Genomic DNA, 24,591 nt, shown 5'->3' on the forward strand with positions numbered 1-24,591 from the left:
TTACCTCCCAACGCACATCGCCAATGGTCCTGGCGTTTTAACGACACTTTCCTGCAAGATGCAGACTGTAAGTCCCGAACTGGCAACGCTCTGGACTCTTATATTTGTACCAATGACTTAGATGACATCTCCAAAGTCTCAGTATGGGAAGCCCATAAATGTGTCATCAGGGGGGTTTGTGTCCAAATAGGATCCTTTCGCAAAAGGCAGAGGGAGAAACTCCGAGAGGATTTACTGTCTAAAATACAATCTCTAGAGCTTCTACATAAAAAATCCCAAACCCCACAACACTACGCTGATCTCGAAACTGCTAGAGCGGCCCTGAATAAGTTACTCTCAGATAGAGTCAAGTTTTCTTATCGGAAGTGCCGTAGCAGATACTATCAATGGGGCAATAAGCCTGGAAAATTACTGGCCAAAGCACTTAGAGAACAACGTGCTCTTACTTTTTTTCATACAATTAAAAATAATCATGGCCAACCCCAACACCAGACATCTCACATAGCCAGGGCCTTCAGGACATATTATTCCACTCTGTATAACCTCGCCGGCCCAACCGGCAGAATCGACAGGTCGTCCCATCAAAAAGCCATAGCCGACTATTTACGGACCTTACATTTCCCCACACTGACCGCAACAGAAGTAGAAGATCTAGACGCCCCGTTTTCTACTGAGGAGGTTCAGAGAGTTATTGAATCCTCTCCTAATGGCAAGAGTCCCGGCCCCGACGGATATACTATTGCCTATTACAAAGCTTTTAAGGAGAAATTAATCCCTATACTCACAAGAGCCTTTAACACCATATCAGATCAAACGCCCTTCTCCCCACAATCTCTCGAAGCCCATATTGCAGTTCTACCCAAAGAGGGTAAGGACCCCAGTCTTTGCTCCAGCTACCGCCCAATCTCCCTATTAAATATTGATATAAAGCTTTTCGCTAAATTGATTGCAAACCGCCTTAAATTACTGTTGCCTGGCTTGATACATGGAGATCAAGCTGGGTTTGTTTTAGGCCGAGAAGCCAGGGACAATACCTCCAAAGTGCTCAGCATGATTCACTATGCCGGCCAGCTTTCATCCCCATCTATCCTACTGTCGACTGATGCAGAAAAAGCTTTTGACAGAGTGGACTGGGATTTTATGACCGGAATATTGAGGCATCTGGGACTTGGTAGCATCTGTCTCCACAGAATCTTATCCCTCTATACCTCCCCATCCGCCAAAATTAGGATTAATGGCTCCCTTTCTGACTCCTTTCCAATTTTCAACGGTACGCGACAGGGATGCCCGCTATCCCCATTGCTCTTTGTCCTTTGCATGGAAACACTAGCCCGAAGCATTAGGGCTAACCCAAATATTTCGGGCTTGTTGGTAAGGGGGACCGAATACAAACTGGCATTATATGCCGATGATCTCCTCGCAATAATCACGAATCCGGTCACCTCTTTGCCAAACTTAATGATGGAGTTTGAGAAGTTTGGAGTCCTCTCTAACTTCAAAATAAATTATTCCAAATCTATTGCCATGAACTTAACTACACCTCCTGCTATAGTAGAAAGCCTGAAACAAGCCCTCCCCTTCACCTGGCATGATCATAAATTAAAATACTTGGGGGTGTTACTGACCAATGACTTATCCAAAGTGTTCTCCCTAAATTTTAAACCCCTATTGTCTAAGCTTCGTTTAGACTTCCTGTTATGGAAAAAGCTGAGACTGTCCTGGTTCGGAAGGATCAACGTAGTTAAAATGAATGCCCTCCCCAGGATTTTATTCTTTCTCCAGACCCTTCCGATACACATCCCCCTACTATGGCTTCGGGATGTCCAGAGGCTCATCTGTACATTTGTATGGGGTGGTAATACACCTAGATTTAAACATGACATTTTGTTCAGGAGAAAACATCAAGGGGGGCAACAACTCCCACATATCCCTAACTATTACCACGCAGTACACTTGAATAGGATACTGGAATGGACACGTGCCAAGGATCGCAAACAATGGGTCCTTCTAGAAGAGGGCTGTCTCCCACATTATATTGAAATTGCACCTTGGCTTCCTACCCTCCCGAAGGTATCACACCCCACGGTCTCCCCCACGCTCAGATTATGGGCCAAGCTGAGATCCCAGAGTCATATATCCTCTAAATGGTCCCCCCTTAACTTCTTTTCTCTATAACTCCGAATTTGCCCCTGACCTTCAAGGGACTGCTTTCGCCCCATGGGCAGAAGCTGGGATCTTTAGAGTCGGTCAGCTGGTGAGCTCGGGTAGGGTGCGCTCTTTTTCAGATGTTCAATCCTCTTGGAACCTACACAGTGCTGAGTTTTGGAGGTTCCTGCAGGTCCACCATTTTATATCATCTCCCAAGAACTTCTCTGACGTAACTAGGGACCTCACTGGGTTTGAGAAACTATGTATCTCCCCCAGTTCACCTACGCATACTATTTCACAAATTTATACGTTGATTATGGAAAATTTCTTCACACAACCTCCTACCTTCTTGGCTTCCTGGGAGAGGGAATTGTCGGGGCTCTCTACTCAGATTAACTGGGAATCCGTGTTTAAAAACGCTCAGGCGAGTTCTCTATGCATCTCGACATTAGAGACCCTTTATAAACTTATATATAGGTGGTATAGGACCCCTCGTGTTCTCAATAAAATGTTTCCCTCTCTTTCGAATATGTGTTGGAGATGCAAAAATGCCCCAGGGAGTTTTATACATATTTGGTGGGATTGCCCTCTTATAACTCCATTCTGGGCAGAAGTATTTAAATGCACCGAACAGATAGTAGGCGACGAAATCCCGAGAGACCCAGATTTCTGGCTCCTTAATCATACCCCCGCAGGATCACACTCCTACAAACATTCCCTGTTAAGACACCTTTGCAACGCTGCTAAAGCGGTGATCCCAATTCTTTGGAGATCCACCTCTCCACCCTCAATTAAAATGTGGTTCACAAAGATTGATCACTTCTTGGACATGGAAGACCTGGTTTCCTTCTCATCTGGGAAAACAGTTAACTTCATAGCTATTTGGTTTCCCTGGTACGACTTTAAGGGCACATCGCAGTATCGGTCCTATATTGCGACATAACCCCCCTCATGTTGGTAAACGGGCCCATATCCATACCTGTATCATTATTTATACCCATACCCATACTCTGACAATGTTGTTTCTGTACTGTGGCCCAGACTCAGGACTGGTGGGGAACGCCCATACGCTCCCCAAATAGTCTGCCCGCACTATGCAGACTGTCACACCTGACCCTGCCCACCCTAACCTTCTCTTACTTATCCCCCTTTCCTCTTCTCTTCTCTCTCTTTTTTCTCTTTCCCATTCATTGATGCTGTTTTGATATTATGCTCCTTTTTTTTTTATAAGCGTTAAAGTTGTCAGAAATGTAGACAGATATTTTTCGGCTTAGGGCGCTCTATGTGTGGTGTACTGATGAATATAGGCTATGTGATATTTTTGTATGCCCTCCTTTTGTTTTTGAAAATGTTTCTGTAATGTTTTTGAATACTGCTTTGACTAATAAAAACAGTTTACACAAAAAAAAGATAAGCGACCCTAGTGGCCGACACAAACACCGGGCCCATCTAGGAGTGGCACTGCAGTGTCACGCAGGATGTCCCTTCCAAAAAAACCTCCCCAAACAGCACATGACGCAAAGAAAAAAAGAGGCGCAATGAGGTAGCTGTGTGAGTAAGATAAGCGACCCTAGTGGCCGACACAAACACCGGGCCCATCTAGGAGTGGCACTGCAGTGTCACGCAGGATGTCCCTTCCAAAAAACCCTCCCCAAACAGCACATGACGCAAAGAAAAAAAGAGGCGCAATGAGGTAGCTGTGTGAGTAAGATAAGCGACCCTAGTGGCCGACACAAACACCGGGCCCATCTAGGAGTGGCACTGCAGTGTCACGCAGGATGTCCCTTCCAAAAAACCCTCCCCAAACAGCACATGACGCAAAGAAAAATTAAAGAAAAAAGAGGTGCAAGATGGAATTGTCCTTGGGCCCTCCCACCCACCCTTATGTTGTATAAACAGGACATGCACACTTTAACCAACCCATCATTTCAGTGACAGGGTCTGCCACACGACTGTGACTGAAATGACGGGTTGGTTTGGACCCCCACCAAAAAAGAAGCAATTAATCTCTCCTTGCACAAACTGGCTCTACAGAGGCAAGATGTCCACCTCATCATCATCCTCCGATATATCACCGTGTACATCCCCCTCCTCACAGATTATCAATTCGTCCCCACTGGAATCCACCATCTCAGCTCCCTGTGTACTTTGTGGAGGCAATTGCTGCTGGTCAATGTCTCCACGGAGGAATTGATTATAATTCATTTTAATGAACATCATCTTCTCCACATTTTCTGGATGTAACCTCGTACGCCGATTGCTGACAAGGTGAGCGGCGGCACTAAACACTCTTTCGGAGTACACACTTGTGGGAGGGCAACTTAGGTAGAATAAAGCCAGTTTGTGCAAGGGCCTCCAAATTGCCTCTTTTTCCTGCCAGTATAAGTACGGACTGTGTGACGTGCCTACTTGGATGCGGTCACTCATATAATCCTCCACCATTCTTTCAATGGTGAGAGAATCATATGCAGTGACAGTAGACGACATGTCCGTAATCGTTGTCAGGTCCTTCAGTCCGGACCAGATGTCAGCATCAGCAGTCGCTCCAGACTGCCCTGCATCACCGCCAGCGGGTGGGCTCGGAATTCTGAGCCTTTTCCTCGCACCCCCAGTTGCGGGAGAATGTGAAGGAGGAGATGTTGACAGGTCGCGTTCCGCTTGACTTGACAATTTTCTCACCAGCAGGTCTTTTAACCCCAGCAGACTTGTGTCTGCCGGAAAGAGAGATCCAAGGTAGGCTTTAAATCTAGGATCGAGCACGGTGGCCAAAATGTAGTGCTCTGATTTCAACAGATTGACCACCCGTGAATCCTTGTTAAGCGAATTAAGGGCTCCATCCACAAGTCCCACATGCCTAGCGGAATCGCTCCGTGTTAGCTCCTCCTTCAATGTCTCCAGCTTCTTCTGCAAAAGCCTGATGAGGGGAATGACCTGACTCAGGCTGGCAGTGTCTGAACTGACTTCACGTGTGGCAAGTTCAAAGGGCATCAGAACCTTGCACAACGTTGAAATCATTCTCCACTGCACTTGAGACAGGTGCATTCCACCTCCTATATCGTGCTCAATTGTATAGGCTTGAATGGCCTTTTGCTGCTCCTCCAACCTCTGAAGCATATAGAGGGTTGAATTCCACCTCGTTACCACTTCTTGCTTCAGATGATGGCAGGGCAGGTTCAGTAGTTTTTGGTGGTGCTCCAGTCTTCTGTACGTGGTGCCTGTACGCCGAAAGTGTCCCGCAATTCTTCTGGCCACCGACAGCATCTCTTGCACGCCCCTGTCGTTTTTTAAAAAATTCTGCACCACCAAATTCAAGGTATGTGCAAAACATGGGACGTGCTGGAATTTGCCCATATTTAATGCACACACAATATTGCTGGCGTTGTCCGATGCCACAAATCCACAGGAGAGTCCAATTGGGGTAAGCCATTCCGCGATGATCTTCCTCAGTTGCCGTAAGAGGTTTTCAGCTGTGTGCGTATTCTGGAAAGCGGTGATACAAAGCGTAGCCTGCCTAGGAAAGAGTTGGCGTTTGCGAGATGCTGCTACTGGTGCCGCCGCTGCTGTTCTTGCGGCGGGAGTCCATACATCTACCCAGTGGGCTGTCACAGTCATATAGTCCTGACCCTGCCCTGCTCCACTTGTCCACATGTCCGTGGTTAAGTGGACATTGGGTACAACTGCATTTTTTAGGACACTGGTGAGTCTTTTTCTGACGTCCGTGTACATTCTCGGTATCGCCTGCCTAGAGAAGTGGAACCTAGATGGTATTTGGTAACGGGGGCACACTGCCTCAATAAATTGTCTAGTTCCCTGTGAACTAACGGCGGATACCGGACGCACGTCTAACACCAACATAGTTGTCAAGGCCTCAGTTATCCGCTTTGCAGCAGGATGACTGCTGTGATATTTCATCTTCCTCGCAAAGGACTGTTGGACAGTCAATTGCTTACTGGAAGTAGTACAAGTGGGCTTACGACTTCCCCTCTGGGATGACCATCGACTCCCAGCAGCAACAACAGCAGCGCCAGCAGCAGTAGGCGTTACACGCAAGGATGCATCGGAGGAATCCCAGGCAGGAGAGGACTCGTCAGAATTGCCAGTGACATGGCCTGCAGGACTATTGGCATTCCTGGGGAAGGAGGAAATTGACACTGAGGGAGTTGGTGGGGTGGTTTGCGTGAGCTTGGTTACAAGAGGAAGGGATTTACTGGTCAGTGGACTGCTTCTGCTGTCGCCCAAAGTTTTTGAACTTGTCACTGACTTATTATGAATGCGCTGCAGGTGACGTATAAGGGAGGATGTTCCGAGGTGGTTAACGTCCTTACCCCTACTTATTACAGCTTGACAAAGGCAACACACGGCTTGACACCTGTTGTCTGCTTTTCTGTTGAAATACCTCCACACTGAAGAGCTGATTTTTTTGGTATTTTCACCAGGCATGTCAACGGCCATATTCCTCCCACGGACAACAGGTGTCTCCCCGGGTGCCTGACTTAAACAAACCACCTCACCATCAGAATCCTCCTGGTCAATTTCCTCCCCAGCGCCAGCAACACCCATATCCTCCTCATCCTGGTGTACTTCAACACTGACATCTTCAATCTGACTATCAGGAACTGGACTGCGGGTGCTCCTTCCAGCACTTGCAGGGGGCGTGCAAATGGTGGAAGGCGCATGCTCTTCACGTCCAGTGTTGGGAAGGTCAGGCATCGCAACCGACACAATTGGACTCTCCTTGTGGATTTGGGATTTCGAAGAACGCACAGTTCTTTGCGGTGCTTTTGCCAGCTTGAGTCTTTTCAGTTTTTTAGCGAGAGGCTGAGTGCTTCCATCCTCATGTGAAGCTGAACCACTAGCCATGAACATAGGCCAGGGCCTCAGCCGTTCCTTGCCACTCCGTGTGGTAAATGGCATATTGGCAAGTTTACGCTTCTCCTCCGACAATTTTATTTTAGGTTTTGGAGTCCTTTTTTTACTGATATTTGGTGTTTTGGATTTGACATGCTCTGTACTATGACATTGGGCATCGGCCTTGGCAGACGACGTTGCTGGCATTTCATCGTCTCGGCCATGACTAGTGGCAGCAGCTTCAGCACGAGGTGGAAGTGGATCTTGATCTTTCCCTAATTTTGGAACCTCAACATTTTTGTTCTCCATATTTTAATAGGCACAACTAAAAGGCACCTCAGGTAAACAATGGAGATGGATGGATACTAGTATACAATTATGGATGGACTGCCGAGTGCCGACACAGAGGTAGCTACAGCCGTGGACTACCGTACTGTACTGTGTCTGCTGCTAATATAGACTGGATGATAATGAGATGTAGTATGTATAAAGAAGAAAGAAAAAAAAACCACGGGTAGGTGGTATACAATTATGGATGGACTGCCGAGTGCCGACACAGAGGTAGCTACAGCCGTGGACTACCGTACTGTACTGTGTCTGCTGCTAATATAGACTGGATGATAATGAGATGTAGTATGTATAAAGAAGAAAGAAAAAAAAAACCACGGGTAGGTGGTATACAATTATGGATGGACTGCCGAGTGCCGACACAGAGGTAGCTACAGCCGTGAACTACCATACTGTGTCTGCTGCTAGTATAGACTGGATGATAAATAATGATATAAAAAATATATATATATCACTACTGCAGCCGGACAGGTATATATTATATAATGAGGGACCTGCTGGACACTGTCTGTCAGCAGAATGAGTTTTTTAATTTTTATAGAATAAAAAAACACCACACAAGTCACACGACGAGTGTACTTTTTCAGGCAGACAATCACAATATACTATACTGGTGGTCAGTGTGGTCAGGTCACTGGTCACAGTGGTCAGTGGTCAGTCACACTGGCAGTGGCACTCTGGCAGCAAAAGTGTGCACTGTTTAATATGTACTCCTGGCTCCTACTATAACCTATAACTGCTCCCCAGTCTCCCCCACAATTAAGCTGTGTGAGCACAGTCAGATATTATACATAGATGATGCAGCACACTGGGCTGAGCACAGATATGGTATGTGAGTGTGACTGAGTCACTGTGTATCGTTTTTTTCAGGCAGAGAACAAGAACAGAACGGATTATTAAATAATAATAAATTATAAAACTGCACTGGTGGGTCAGGTCACTGGTCATCAGTCACTAGTATAACTCCTCCTAAGCTCCAGTAAGTAAATGAAGTGTCTCACTCTCACTCTCCTATCTATTTTAATTTCTAAACGGAGAGGACGCCAGCCACGTCCTCTCCCTATCAATCTCAATGCACGTGTGAAAATGGCCGCGACGCGCGGCTCCTTATATAGAATCCGAGCCTCGCGAGAATCCGACAGCGTGATGATGACGTTCGGGCGCGCTCGGGTTAACCGAGCAAGGCGGGAAGATCCGAGTCGCTCGGACCCGTGTAAAAAAACATGAAGTTCGGGCGGGTTCGGATTCAGAGAAACCGAACCCGCTCATCTCTAGTGTCATTCACCATTAACAACTCATCTTCCATCAGTCATTAATGCCTTTTCACCATTTTCATTCTTCATCAAACTCCGCTCATCACCATTCTTCATTAATACCTCATCCTAATAATATCACCCCCCATCACTAGCCCATCGGCCGTGCTTCATCTGCAAGGTGGAACTGATCATACGCCATTCCACTTCTAACTACAAACACGCCATCGCCAAGCACTGGCATCCGCATGATCAGAGAAGGACAAATCTGTGATCAGCTCCCCTCTGAGCAAGCTTACATTTGGGTCTCTAGAATACTGTACCGCACTCACAGCGGCAGAAACAGAGTAAAATAAGCCTCACAGCTGCTGTGTACACTCATCCTTCCAGTTTATTTAACAAATACAAAGGTCATCCTTATACAAAACTCAGTCTGTATTTCCCGCAATACAAATCAACCTATTAACTACCACCTAAAGCTGGGTACACCCTGGCTGATATATCATCTGTTCAAGCCAACAACTGATATATTGGGAGCCCCCGATATGTGTGTGTGTTTGTGAATGACGTTGTTCACAGACATGTCACATCGGCCCTGCAGCTGATATATCTGCTGCAAATATATATCTGGCTATCTGGCTGTGTGTGTGGACAATCAACTTCCAGTGACTGACATCTTAACTGGGCGGGCACATTTAAATGCCTGCCCAGATGTGGCATCAAGTACGACACATTGGGCGGATGATTGGTACGTGTGTATGTACTTACCAACTGCCAGATAGGTCGGCGAACTGGCAGAATGGACAATCCGTTGGCCAGGTGTGTACCCAGCATAAGAGCGCAATAAAAGGCGGTAACATTAAACCATATAACTCATTTTAGTTCTAATCTATTAAATAATAAACAAACCTTCTGACGAAGATGTTCTGGCCTCCTGGTAGGAGCTGCGGCAGCCAGCTTGTGTGAGTCTGATATAAAATTGCACAATAAGGAGGTAACAAAAGAAATGGTCGGGTGATGCACATTTGTAGCCTTTTTCACACTTGATGATAATATTTTCTGTCATGTACACAGAACTGTTGTACTATTAGGGAGCGGAGAGTAAAACAATGACAAACTTTTACTGTTTATAAACTATCTATTGTGATCAGCGGGACAGCTGGTCGCAGAGATCATTAGACTGTTGTTACATTAGACTGGCTATAACAGTGATCATATGAGACCGTCTGTCACATTAGACTTGCTGTCAGTGGTCACATTAGTCTGGTTGTGGACCTTTAGTGACTGGAGGTCCACTCTTATAGGAACCCCTCCTTAGCCTGGTAGTGTGAAGACTCTGTAACAGGTGTGCTCGGTTCCTCTTGTTGACCCTGCATTAATTACCTTTCACAGTACCTGCCAACGCAGACGTTGGTGAAGTTTATGACCAATATAGCAAGCGGTATGGCATATCTAAGCAGCAAGAACTTCATCCACAGAGATCTGGCTGCCAGGAATTGCATGTGAGTTCCCTGGGAGAGAGGGGTTGAGGTTTCATCCCGGGGTTACAGTTTCCGTTTATCCCCCACAATGTGTCCACTGTTCTTTGCTGATCTTCTCTCATCATCTCCTCTCATCTGCTTCTTCCTTACCTGTGCGTAACTTATTTTCTTCTGTGTTCCTTGCCTCTTCGGTGTGCTGGACCTAATCCTCTTTTCTCTTTCATCCACTAGGGGACACTGGAGTTCCACTTAGACATTAGGGTGTGAAGTCTGTGAACCGGAGGTGTGGCACAATCTTAAAAATTTGCATTGACTGCACAGCCGGCTCCTCCCCCTTCACGCCCCTCATGCCTCAGTTTCGAAAATTGTGCTAGAGGTGTTAGCACTGAGGAGCGGAGCTCCTGAAAGAAAATAATAAATAATAGAAAAAACAGGCTGAGTCAACCTAATAAAAGGGGGACAAAAAGCTTGAGTGTAGCTGAGAGACAAAGATCCCTTTTGAAGGGATCAGCATCTCTCCGCAGGAGATCCTGGAGGTCTGAGTGAGTACTGGTCTTGTTAAGGGCCCTAGTAATAACATGAGGTAGCTCTCAATACCTCCGTTTAGTTCCCTCTGTCCCCGCTGAACAGCCGCGTATAAGAGCCGAGCGGCAGTGCTGAGCGGTGTCCCGGTCTCCATGACTACGTCGGGAACTGCCGGGCGGCGCGTCTAGAAAGAGCCCTGCTGAACAGCCGCGTATACGCGCAACAGTGCCGAGCGGTATCCCGGTCTCCATGACTACGTCGGGAACCGCCGGGTGGCGCGTATAGAAGCGGATAGACACGCGCCGCACGGGTAAAGAGATAGAACTCCCGGGCGGCGCGTGAGGAGAGGGGAGAAGAGGTTAGGTAGTAATTTACGTCTACTATTAGAAATTATACAATGCAGGGAAGACCAAAGGGGCATGAAAGGGGGTAAGGTGTAGTTTTCACAGGGATGAACTGTACAGAAAGATGGAGTGGCGGCCATTTTAATTTTAACTTTTAGGCGCCATCCTGAGGTAATATATAATCCCGCCCCCTTTCTTATAGTATAACAATAGTAAGAGGTTGTATTCAGGCTCCCCCTGCTGGTCAAATTTATATATATACATAGATAGCTTAGGTGAATAGCTTAAGTGAGGATCTCCTGTGGAAAAATTATAACAATTATTATTATTGCTTGTATTTTCAAGGGCTTCTATTCAAAGACCCTGAGGAAAATTCTGGGAGTACGTGGACAACCCTATCATCGTAGCTGACTGACAGCTGGGCTTGTGAGGGCTGCTAAACGGCTGTTGTTTGATAATTTATTTATTAATTAATTAAATTTTTATTTTTATATTTTATTTTTTTACCTCTCTGAATCAGAGGAGTTATTACAGCCGGTTCCAAACACTTCACTCCCATCACATACTACAAACTTTCTTTTCCTGAATAAAGGGTGAAAGTATTGTTTAATTGTCAACTAAAGGGGCTAATCATGTCTAAGCACAAGACATCAAAGACCTATTACGTGTATACGAAATGTAAAAAGAAAAGCACAAGGTTTGGCAGTTCGGGGGTGTGCGACTCCTGCGTAGACAGGGCCGCACAACCACGGAGCAGTGCTCCATCACGGTCAGATGTTCTTACGAAAGAGTATCCAAAGAGATGGCGGAATCACGCAAGCCACAATCAGAGTGGGCTCAAAGACAATGGAGGAATTTCTCACCAGATTAACGCCACCCGCACAACCAGACACAATTGTGCGCAAGGCAGTTAAAAGACCCTTTCCTGTTGTTCAGGTAAGAGGGTCTCCTTATGGATACGGAGGAAGGTGAGTTAAGTGAACCTAACCTGGATGCTGATTCCACAGAAGAGGATTCAGCGATCTCAGGTATTGATTCTTTAATTGAGGAATTCGACTCATTTGAATCACAGAAACACGCTCAGCAGTGTTTCCTATTCCTAAGTCCCTCCAAAATCAAATGGAGGAGGCATGGAAACAACCTGATAAACGCTTCCAATTCCCCCCAAAAATGTTTCAGGTAACGTATCTTTTACCTAAGGGAAGATCCACCGGTAGTGGATGCTTCCATAGGAGAATATTTTGCCGATACTTAATGTAACAACTTTAAAAGATGTTTCAGGTAATAGTTGACACAACTTTAAAGTCGATTTTTGGAGCAGCAGGTACAGCACAGAGACCTACACTCATCTGTGCTTGGGTGAACAAGGCCATGGGAGCATGGGCTTCCCATATTATACAAGCTATTGAAGAGGAAAATAGCTTGAAAGAGATTACTTATCTGACGGAACACATTCGAGACAGCTTCATATTTATTTCAGGCATCTAAGGATGTCAGTAGAACATCGGCCATATCAGCTAGGAGAATTTTATGGCTTAGAGAATGGCAAGGAAATTCTGACACTAAACAGGCAGTGGAAGCTAGTCCTTTTAAGGGTGACACGCTTTTCGGTCCAGAATTGGACAAGGGGAATTCCCAAGCTACAGCTGGGAAGTCCACATTCCTGCCCACTCCTGATACAAAAACCACTCCACGGGTTAAGAGAGGTTATTCGGGACCAACTTTTAATTCTTTCAGATCTCAGTCCTTTCGAGGCCGAGAAAGAGGTTTTGGTGGACCGGCGCGTCGGGGCAGATGCGGAGGCCGCTCACAAGCGATAACCAGAAAGCAAGAGACCTCACAGTCAATTTTTTGCAACAGGGTTACCTAGGTGCCCTCTCAAGGTCATTGTTCCAGTCCCTACCCCTCAGAGAGAAACGGGATTTTATTCCAGTCTTTTGGTCGTGCCAAAGCCAGACGAAACAGTCAGACCGATTTCTAAATTTAAAAGGTTTAAACCAATGGTTGGCTGTGGCCTAACGAGAGCAGTGGCCACCTGCAATACTTGAAGACTCGGGTTTGATACAGAGTTTGGCACCCTATAAGAATTTACAGATTCAAGATGGAATCAATACAGTCGGTCAGGGCAAGTCTAGAACACAAGGAGTTCATGATATCCATGGACATAAAAGATGCATACCTGTATATCCCAATTTGGTCCCTACACCAAGCTTACCTACAGTTTGCATTGGTGAAGGATCATTATCAATTCAGAGCTCTACCATTTGGTCTATCTTCAGCCCCACGGATCTTCACAAGATCATGGTGGTAATAGTGGCAGAATTGAGATTAAGGGGAGTCACTAGAATACCTTACCTAGACTATCTCCTCATCAAAGCCGCCTCTCACACATCTCACCAATTTCTGATCAACACGGATGGATAGTGAACTTCAAGTAATACAACCTCATTCCAACGCAAAGGATTCAGTTCCTAGGTCTTATATTGGACATGGGGAAATTGAGAATTTGTCTACCAGAGTCCAAGATTCAGGTCATACGGAAGTTGGTGACTCAGATACTAGGGACACCGACGGTGTCTTTCCATCTCTGTGTACAACTTTTAGAAAAGATGGTAGCGTCAGTCGAGGCTCTCCAGTATGGAAGACTTCATTCCCGACACTTTCAGATGAACCTCATTGCTCAAGGAGCAGGTTCGCATTGGCTACTTCATCGGAGAATCAGACTTCAACCACAGGGACGTATGTTCATCACATGGTGGTTGATACACAAGAATCTCGCAGCAGGAAAGAGATTCAGCATTTGGGACTGGAGGATTCTGACGACGGACGCCAGTTTCAGAGGTTGGGGTGCCGTCCTGGAAGACCATCAATTCCAGGGAAGGTGGACGCCTCAAGAGAACAGTTTACCCTTAAACATTCTGGAACTAAGGGCTGTTTACAACGCACTTCTATTGGCCGAAGACCTGGTCATAAGTCAGTAGGTACGGATACAGTCGGACAATGTCACGACGACGGCTTACATAAACCGTCAAGGGGGAACGAAGAGTAGGCTGGCGTTGAAGGAATCAATAAAGATCCTGGTGTGGGCGGAAAGGCGAAACATCATACTCTCGGAGATATGCATTCCAGGTTTAGAAAACGGGGAAGCAAATTATCTCAGTCGACAAGACACGCATCCGGGAGAGTGGTGTCTTCATCTGAGGATTTTCAAGATGGTAGTGAGAAGATGGAGTCTTCCACAAAGCGACCGCATGGCATCGAGGCGGAACCACCAGCTGCCCAGATATGTATCCAGGACAAGGGATACTGCAGCAGAAGGAGTAGATGCGTTGACACTTCCTTGGGATTACGAAAGGGTGTACATCTTTCCTCCTTTCCCGCTCATACCAAGGATACTGAAACGGTTGAAACGAGAACGAGTGTGGGCGATTCTGATCGCACCAGATTGGCCATGCAGGAGTTGGTACTCGGACCTGCAGGGACTACTGTCAGAAGACCCGTGGAGGTTGCCTTAAAGAGAGGACCTACTATCTCAAGGACCGTTTCTTCATCCAGACCTGAACAGACGGCGTTTGACGGTGTGACTGTTGAAACCCGGATCTTAAGAAACAGAGGAATATTCCTACGATGATTGCAACTAGAAAGCCGGTTACGGCGGGACATTACTACAGATTTTGGAAGAAATATATAGACTGGTGTCAGGGACGTGGATGGGACTCGAAATCCTTCCACTTATTCAGACTTTCACTGTTCCTTCAAGCAGGTCTGACATTAGGCCTGCGATTGGGATCTCTGAAGTTTCAGGTGTCGGCTCTTTCAACTCTTTTTCAACTACGGTTGGCATCCTTGCCAGAGGTTCAAACTTTTTTGCTAGGGGTTCTACAGATACAACCCCCTTTTCGTAACCCCATGGCACTTTGGGACCTGGATTTGGTGTTGGAATTTTTAAAATCACCTTTGTTTGAACCGTTACTTCGGACAGACATAAAATATCTTTCTTGGAAAGTAACGTTGTTGCTAGCCTTAGCTTCGGCTAGACGGGTCTCTGAGTTGGGAGCCTTGTCGGGCAAAGGTACCTTTTTGATTTTTCATGAGGATCGGGCGGAACTCCGTACAAGAGCAGAGTTCTTTCTTAAGGTTGTTTCGGGTTTAAAAAAAAAAAAAAAAATCAGGTAAACCAACCAATGTAGTCCCATCTTTCCAGAGTCTAGCAGATGGGGATGTGGCATTGGATGTGGTACGAGCTTTAAGGGTGTACATACAAGTTACATCATCCTTTCGGAAGTCAGATCATTTGTTCGTACTTTATGATGGGCCAAAGAGGTTGGCCGGCTTCTAAGCAGTCCCTGTCTCGATGGATTAGACTTGTTATTAGGCAAGCGTATATTTCCAGTGGTAAACAGGTTCCATTGCGGACAAGTGCGCATACCACTAGATCAGTGGGTGCCTCCTGGGCGGCTGCCAAAGGGGTTTCCACTACTCAACTTTGCAGAGCGGCAACGTGGTCCTCAGCCTACACGTTCGCAAAATTTTATAAGTTTGATACCTTTGCGTCTGAAAATTCTAACTTCGGACGTTTGGTTTTGCAGGCAACAGACAGCACTCCCTCCCTGGGGGATAACTTTGGGACGTCCCCTAATGTCTAAGTGGAACTCCAGTGTCCCCTAGTGGATGAAAGAGAAAAGAGGATTTTGGTACTTACCGATAAATCCATTTCTCTGAATCCTCTAGGGGACACTGGACGCCCGCCTCTGTGCTGTCAGTCCTGCGGTGTTAATAGTTCTTGTTCATACAGTTCGTATAAACAGCGGTGGTTGTCTTTTAACGATGTTCTTGGATGCTGTTTGGCATGTTGCACGGTTCGGTTCCTCGCCATAGGCTCTCGTACGTGTCCTCATCTCTCGGTCCAATTTTCAAAACTGAGGCATGAGGGGCGTGAAGGGGGAGGAGCCGGCTGTGCAGTCAATGCAAATTTTTAAGATTGTGCCACACCTCCGGTTCACAGACTTCACACCCTAATGTCTAAGTGGAACTGCAGTGTCCCCTAGAGGATTCAGAGAAATGGATTTATCGGTAAGTACCAAAATCCTCTTTTTCAACATCTCAGGCCTCACCACCGTACACATTGTTCATGGTTCTTATCTGCACTTTTTGCCTTCATCCAGGTTAAATGAGAACATGAATGTCTGCGTGGCAGATTTTGGTCTGTCCAAGAAAATCTACAATGGAGATTATTATCGGCAAGGTCGGATTGCCAAAATGCCAGTCAAATGGATTGCAATAGAGAGTCTGGCTGACCGTGTCTATACAACCAAGAGTGATGTGGTGAGTAAGAGATGGGTCAGTCAGGGCCATTTTAGCATATAGGCATGCTGGGCAGCTGCCCAGGGCCACACAATTCTAGGTGCCTTCAAGTAGGGGAGGGCTGGGGGACTGGTGCTTCTGATGCCTCTTGGGAGGCAGGTAGAGAATGCTGCCCAGTTGTGAATTACACACCATCAGAGCATCCAGGCAGCATTCTCTCCCTGCCTCCCAGCCTAAGCCAGATAGTGAATGGCTGTGAGCATGCTGATTGGTAGATGGCTGGAACTATCCACCAATCAGAGTGCTGACAGCCTTTCATTGTATGGAAGCATATGGAGAGACTGCAAGAGACTGCTCGAAGAGTAAGTTATGATTTTTTTTATAATATATTCCCATGAATCAGTGGGTAGTGGCCCCAGTGAATTGCTTTGCCAAGGGCCTACAAAGCTGTTAAAATAGCCCTGGGGTCAGTCTCATGCTGGGAGACTGTGTAAGTCAGCATTAGCAATGGCTCGCCTGCTGTTAAGAGAACTCACAGCTCAAACATGCCCTTCCAGTCCAGCGGACGGTGAGCCACAGGTTGTCCACCCCTGGTACATAGGACATTGGTCTACTAACACCAGGGTCACTCAGATCTTGGACCTGAAAAGGAAATGCTTTGTAATATTAATCAGGACATTGCTCCATCTATACATGTTATATAATTGCTCAGTCTATATAAAAGTTAAAGTTAAGTAATCTTCTGACATCAGGTTTTTAAGCTGTTTTATGGTGGTGTTATGGTAGCTGTAAGTAGGCTGGCCAATCCCAGGCCATTTTTTAATCGGGATTGAAAAATGGTCAATCCTGGGATTCCCAGGATACCCGGGATTGGTTTCCTGTGTCCCCGCCCCGCCCCACACTCATAACTCACCACCATGGTACCTGGGCGGGTGGATAACTTCTTCCAGCTCAGCATGGTCTGTGCGGCGGGTGGCGGACAGCTGACTGCGCAGCGTGATCTCTGACTTCATGTCACGCTGCACAGGGGGAGTCGGGAGTCGGGAGCCAGGCAGCGTCTGAGCATCTTGAGGATGTTCAACGCTGCCCGGCATTAAAAAACAAAGGACCACCTGATTCCGTAATCCCCGGAATTGGAGCTTCTAATCCTGGATTTGAATCCCGGACGATTTTTGGCCTAAATGCTGGGATCCCACCGATCCTGATCCCAGGATTGGCCACCCTAGCTGCAAGGAAACTTATCTACTTTTCTTATTTTCAGTGGTCCTTTGGAGTCACCATGTGGGAGATCGCAACAAGGGGCCAAACGCCTTATCCTGGGGTGGAGAACAGTGAAATTTATGATTATCTGAGACAAGGGAATCGACTGAAGCAACCACCGGATTGTCTGGATGGACTGTGAGTTTTATTCCATCAGTATTTGTAATACAGGAATGAACCACTAGGGACAGTGTCGCTACACAGAAATGACATGTAAATGTAACAGATGTCTCCTCACTTGCTGGTTGTGCGTACGCCATGCAGCATGAGATGCCTTGCACATCTGAGACACTCCGAAAAGAGCTGTGAGCACTAAGTTTGACTCTGTTCTTATTATTAAGATCAGTGGCAAGTAACAGTAGTCCCTAGGGCCAAATGCGGCCCTCCAAGCCTTGACCCGCAGCCCCTTCCTGATGTATTGTCAGTTGTGTGTGCTACAGCTAGTAACACTTGTGTATAATGCCTGCTAATGCATTATTACAGACTTTTGTCTCACTTTTTGATAAAATCTTTTAATTGAACTTGTTACTGAGACATAGGGGGACATTTACTAAGCAGTGATAAGAGCTGAGAAGTGAGCCAGTGGAGATGTGCCCATGGCAACCAATCAGCACTGAAGCAACATCTATAATTTGCATACTATAAAATGATACAAAGCTGCTGATTGGTTGATCTTGCATCTACTACTAGCCATTTGTACCTGTTTATTATATACAGTAGGTTAGCACATAATGATGGCCAGTGAAATTTACCAGCCTGTGAGTTTTCAGCTGTGTGGGACTTTGTGCAGAGAGAGTTAGATTTGGGTGGGTTATATTGTTTCTGTGCAGGGTAAATACTGGCTGCTTTATTTTTACACTGCAATTTAAATTTCAGTTTGAACACACCCCACCCAAATCTAAATCTCTCTCTGTACATTTTATATCTGCCCCACCTGCAGTGCACATGGTTTTTGCTGCGATCAGGTCTGAATAAGGCCCAATGTATTGATGATTACGAACATGTATATTTGTAGAACGAGAAGTCAAAAAAATAAAATAGAACTCAATCTTCGTAGAAAGTCAGTGCAGAAATGGCATCTGGTGTGATCAAAGACCGTGATTTCTCTTCTCTCTCTAGGTACGAGTTAATGTCCAGTTGTTGGCATTTGAATTCCAAGGACCGGCCATCCTTTGAAACACTCTATGGAGAACTGGAGAAAATTCTCAAGAATTTACCCCCAGCCAAAGACCCTGAAGAGATTCTCTATGTAAATATGGAAGAGGCCCACTCCACTTCCTTCAGTGATGATGGTGAACTTGGAGCTGTGGGTGGCTTGGATGCCAAGGATTTCATAGAGGACATTTTCTCAAAGGCCAGCACTATCCCTGCAGAAGTTCACCAGCCAGAGAGCACCATTCGGTATGTCATGTGCCCAAGACGTGAGCACACAAGGCTATCCATGGAAAATCTGCGCTACAGCGCTGCATTAGAAGATGGGACATTGGAAGAACTCTCGGCTGGCTTAGGATCCAGATAATAAACAGTAGCCAGATGACGTTTGTGCTAACAAGGCTTAGCGTCTCAACATTGTGTTTCTACCATACAGTACTTTCCACAGAGTTCTAGTCTTCACTTAGCTTTCTTACTAGCCTCTTAACCAACTCGGTGAACATTCCCCTTCCATATAAAGGCATTTACATAGCAAAACATATCACTGGTCTTCTGACTTTAAAAGGAGTCTCCTGTTCCAGTCCACTGAGATAACATTTGTGCTAAATAGGAGCCACAATATCCCAGTGTGTTATGGGAATATAGACATGTGACCAAAGACCAAGTGTGACATCTGAGCAGCCATAACAACAATGTCCTGTGAATGGCTTGACAAGTCATTAATAATATGATACAACTATGTAAATTTATTTTTTTGTTAGCACAGAAACTATCAACAGACTCAGAGCATTCCTTTAATGAATTGAATGGTTACTGGATGGTGATGGAGCAGCCATACTTCTTTACAAAGTCCAGTGCACAACAAGGACAGGCCTCCATCTTGGTCTGACAACGGGTTCCACCACTCTCATCAGTCATTGCTTCTAAGGGTCATTTTCCATGCTGTGTAGAAATGTTTTATGTTCTCTTGGTCTCACCTCAGTCCTAGTTATTGTGTTGGGCATCAAGAAATGCTTGTGTCCCTGTGGAATATATTTCTATTTGAGTCTTTGGAAGGAGTTATCAAGCTCTATTTTAGGAATTTCGTGAGACACGTTTCTTTGAGAACATCACACACTGCTGTATTTTTATCTTCATATTGCTTCATCTGCTCTCTTGAGTTTTTCACGCAGCCCCAAGTGCAGGAAAATAAGGGATGTAAAATAGGTTTGCTTGAAACATGCCATGATTGGCTCCCATCTTTTATATTTGAGCACTTTGTGTAGCACCCCAATTCCACTTCTAGGGAGCAAAGCTGTTTCATGTAGCCCGGTGTCTAGGGATTGGAGCATTTCCTCAGTCCGTCTCAGATGTATGTGGCCTATACTGTAACTCCATGCTCACAAATGTCTAGTCATTTTATTTAGTGCACATTACCATGACAGTTCCGGAACACTGTGATAAATGGAACATATAAGAATGCTGATTCATGTACAGGTATGTCATCTATGATCTAGAATACCTGGACTATTTTGTCAGTAGTTTGGAGAGAACCATATCTGAAATAATGTAATTATAGTTACATACAGTCTATCCCTGTCTTTCTCCCTATTGTCCCTGCATTCATTTATTAATGATATCATTAAGCAGCACTCCTCACCAGGGGCGTATCTAGAGAGAAGGGTACCCGTGTGCAGTCTCCGGTTGTGGGCCCCCTCCTTTCCCATCCTGTAGCCGGCTGCAGCGCTGTTAGCGCTCTGTCTGAGCACTAGAGACTCTGGCACGGCGTCCATTTTTCTGGAGACCTACGGATGCGCTGTAGACTCTGGCACTGTGCCAAAGTCTCTAGTGCTCAGACAGAGCACTAACAGCGCTGCTGCGGCTGCCGGCTACGGGACTCGGGAGAGGAGGGGTAGTGTCTAGTTTCCCTTCGTGGAGAGGACCTTTCCCATAACCCCCTGGGTCCATGTCACAAACTTCAGTATTTGGAATAGTAATCTGTGGCGAGCGAAGCGAGATACCGAGCCCGAAGTGTGGCGAGTCCGCGAGGGTCCAATGGTGCATAGAAAAGACCCAAAACCCTCAAACGAATGGAAAACGGAGAAAACATTTAGGTGCTGTAAGGGTGGAAGTTCTCTCCTGCCCTCTCGTTATGTCACTTCCAGGTCCTGATCACGAAGGTAACATAGACACAACCGGAAAGGAGGGGGCCCACACCTGGACACCAGAAAGGTAAGTATAGAAGAAATGGGTGCAGTGTGTGCGGTCTGGGCCCCCTCTGAACCCAAGGGCCCGTGTGCATCGCACACACTGCACCCATTATAGATACGCCACTGCTCCTCACATATATCTCTGTGTATATCATATATGTTCTCTGTGTATATCATATATGTTATCATTCAACAGCAGTAATAATAATTTAATATTTGTCCTGTTTTTGTTACCTCGCATTAAGAACATTTTGGGTAATGAATATCAGGATTTGTAGATTCCATACTTGTGATAATTGCTAGAATTTATTAAGCTAAATTTGTTGAGTTGCTGATGGCTATTTACTAACTTTGCTCATATAGTATAGAGTCTAGACTCAACTGTAGCAACCTATGAGACTATGGTTTCCGTGAAGACATGCACCCGTGACCCACATCCAGCATTAGTAAATAACCCTCATTGGGGTCGATTCTATTCGGCAACTTAAGAATAGCGCCGGGAATTAGCTCCCGACGCTATTCAATTCAGCTGCTAGTGACCCGCAATTGTCGGGAATTCTTCTCTCATCCCCGGGGGATGAGAGAAGAAACCCGACAAAAGTGCTGCCTCGCGGCCGGCGCGAGGCTGATTCTGTCGGGAATCAGCATCGCCGCGGGTAGTTAAGTCGGAGAATGCCCGTTCTCCCGACAAAACTACCTGTTAAGTCGGCGAGAACGGGACATCGCCGACTTAACTGGAGCTGAATTGAATAGCGTCGGGAGCTAATTCCCGGCGCTATTCTTAAGTTGCCGAATAAAATCGACCCCATTGTCTCACTATTCACAAAAATAGTCTGCAGCATTTGTTCATTAATAATGATTTGAATAGAAATGTAATCCCTTTATCCTGAGCTCGTCCTGTTATGTACAGTAGATATGAGTAGCACTTTAGCAATCAGCTTGTACCCTACCTATTATTGTAACTGCACAGAGAATTGTGTTGCACTAATGTATATTCACTTTTGATATAATAATATTCTGCTGCATTTAGGGAGTTAGAATGTGGAACTACTTTTTATTTATTTCCAATAGTCAGTGACAGGTGGGACATACTCTGTTACTCTGTAAGGGTGATTTAGAGATGGACGCACAGCTTATATAGGCGCACTGCGTAAAGTGTGTCGCACAGCCCATGAGTAGAACTTGTACCAGCATTTTGAGTTTCACGTATCTTAACCCTTGTGTACCCGTTCACTTAGAAAGGCGGATTAGATTCAGGGATGATCACGTGCAAGTACAACACAGCAGGGGTGAGCAGGCACTAGTGAGTGATGCCCTTTTCATACTCAACTTACATATCTTGTGTTACACAAGTGTTTTACATACCTACCTTAGTAAGAGTAAACTCTGTGACAACACCAGATGGGTGCAGTCTAATGAGTATACAGCCATGTATCATTACACCCTTCTGTCTGTATAGCCCTGCAGCGGGCGGTGACCTGTTCCATGTCTTATATCTCCCTTTTGTCATTATTACATATTTTATTTGAAATGCATGTAACACCAGCTAGGTGACACTGCCATGCGCCCCCCTTTGTGTACAGTATTTCTTACCACTTGTCCCCATTTATCTCCATTTATTTGATGATTACAGCCAGGACTGCACTGCCTACAGGTACAATCACTAACAGACAATGCCTCCCCCCAATATGTAGCAGTGACACAGGAGGGCTAATGTCGTTACAGGAAAGGGAAAGCCGCAGCCGCCTCACAGCTTATTGTACCACATGCTGTATATACGTACGGTACGTCATAGCTGTCATACTGGATACCATGGTACGGAGACCCACAGCACTCAGTGGTCACACTCATCAGTATAATAGCACTGAGCATATGCAGAGTACAGTAGCTTTGGCAATGGTACTGTTGGCCTCTTAAGGCGGCCATTTTGTACTGTGCCTTTATGCATAGGGGTGCAGACAGTGAAGTCAGTGATGTCACAAGCTCCCATTGGTCAGATGGTTCATCCTACAAAATGGCAGCTTGCGTTGCGTGAAGGCAACAGCTCCACTGCCAGAGCATTATTGCATAGCTGATAGAATTCTGTATCACATTCCACTAGCAGGATCTTATATCAGTTAAAAGTGACTGAAATCTGATTAAGAATTAATACTTTTAAGACAATACAGGTGTGAGATCTATTAGATGAAATGACTGACTACCAATTAAGGGGTCTTAGCAGAATTTGGCGTTCATTTCTGCGTTAGATTGTGTAGCAGAGCTCCTCAGAGTAACTGAGAAAAGTTTCCTAACACTTCTAAAGTAAAAGTAGATTTGTCGCCCAGAGCTACCAATCAGGTTCTAGGTCTCATTTTTCCAAAATCTGGTAAATAAAGGATAGAATCAATTTTTAGAGAATCTACCCCAAACTGAACTTGTACTATTTATACAGTATGTGACAAAATCACTAAAATGCAGCAATATACTTTTTATTGTATTTTGGAACTTTCTAGATATGTCCAGATCTCATACGTGTATACAGTATCTTTGTGTGAAGAAACCTCTTTGGGACAAAGTGACATATTTACGTTACCGATAGAATCGCCCATGTCAGGATATTCTAGTTACTTGTTAAAAAGTCAATTTTGTTACAAATGTATATACATATTTTTTGTATCTAAAATGAAATATATATTTCTGTACACTTTGCTGATAGAAAAGCTCGAAAAAGTCAAATAAATGCTTATTTTTTAATCAGATTATGTTATTTGTTTCTTTTTTTTATTACAGAAAATTGTGTCAAAATTGTGTAAAAATTAAGAGTTTTTAAAAAAAACTCATGTCGACCTTATGTCATGTCGACCTAGAACATATATACTGAAAGGAGGAGGTGTTTTCTCCCTTTGGGACTGCCAGTGGGATCTGGTCTTTAGGTCGACAGTAAGTTGGTCGACACTGTCTAGGTTGACCACTATTGGTCGGCAGCAAGTAGGTTGACATGGTTTCTAGGTCAACATGGACTCTAGGTCGACATGTTCTAGGTCGACATGACATAAGGTCGACATGGGTTTTTCAAAAATTTTTCATTTTTAGAACTTTTTTATACTTTACGATCCACGTGGACTACAACTGGGAATGGTAACCTGTGCTGAGCGTAGCGAGGCACCTTGCCCAAAGCATGGCGAGCAAGGCAAGCCATGCGAGGGGACACGGTGCACTAATTGGGGTTCCCGGTCACTGTACGGAGAAAACAACGCCAAAAACAGTCAAAAAACTCAGGTCGACCTAGTACATGTCGACCTAGAGTCCCTGTCGACCTAGAAACCATGTCAACCTACTTACTGTCGACCAATAGTGGTTGACCTAGACACTGTCGACCAAAGTCTTATCTACCTAACATACCACACCCCTTCCAGTATGGACTATGATTAACATAGAGAGCGCTTCCAGTTGAAAGCCACTCCCTGCCTTTCGGGCAGCCCTATGTGGTACAAAATCCTCTGCTTCTGAATTTAATTTATGATTGCAATCACCTTTGTTGAAACACCTTTATCATCAATTAACTAGTTCAACACAGGGGACAGTAATCATAAATTATGTTGGTAGTCCAGAGACAGAGCATTTTGTTCTTGATGGAAGGGGTCATGTTGGAGGGTCTCTAGGGGCATTTTTACAGAGGAGGGGGCCCGTGTGCACCTCCGGGTGGGCCTTCTCCTCTGTACAGCGCTATAGACTATGACATTGTGCCAGAGTCTACTGC

At 45.5% G+C, this 24,591-nt stretch overlaps 1 protein-coding gene across 1 annotated transcript in view; it reads left to right on the plus strand.

The window, feature by feature from the left end:
* Positions 1 to 23,588, plus strand: part of AXL (AXL receptor tyrosine kinase) — a 208,195-nt gene extending 184,607 nt beyond the window's left edge. Inside the window, exons 17-20 of the mRNA XM_063937829.1 lie at positions 9,990 to 10,099; positions 16,113 to 16,272; positions 17,513 to 17,649; positions 18,631 to 23,588. Of these exons, the coding sequence (XP_063793899.1) occupies positions 9,990 to 10,099; positions 16,113 to 16,272; positions 17,513 to 17,649; positions 18,631 to 19,030 (807 nt within the window). The 3' untranslated portion in view covers positions 19,031 to 23,588. The remainder of the gene's footprint in view (positions 1 to 9,989; positions 10,100 to 16,112; positions 16,273 to 17,512; positions 17,650 to 18,630) is intronic.
* The last annotated feature ends 1,003 nt before the right edge of the window (positions 23,589 to 24,591 follow it).

This window comes from Pseudophryne corroboree, chromosome 8 (assembly GCF_028390025.1).
Source record: "Pseudophryne corroboree isolate aPseCor3 chromosome 8, aPseCor3.hap2, whole genome shotgun sequence".
Taxonomy (NCBI): Eukaryota; Metazoa; Chordata; class Amphibia; order Anura; family Myobatrachidae; genus Pseudophryne; species Pseudophryne corroboree.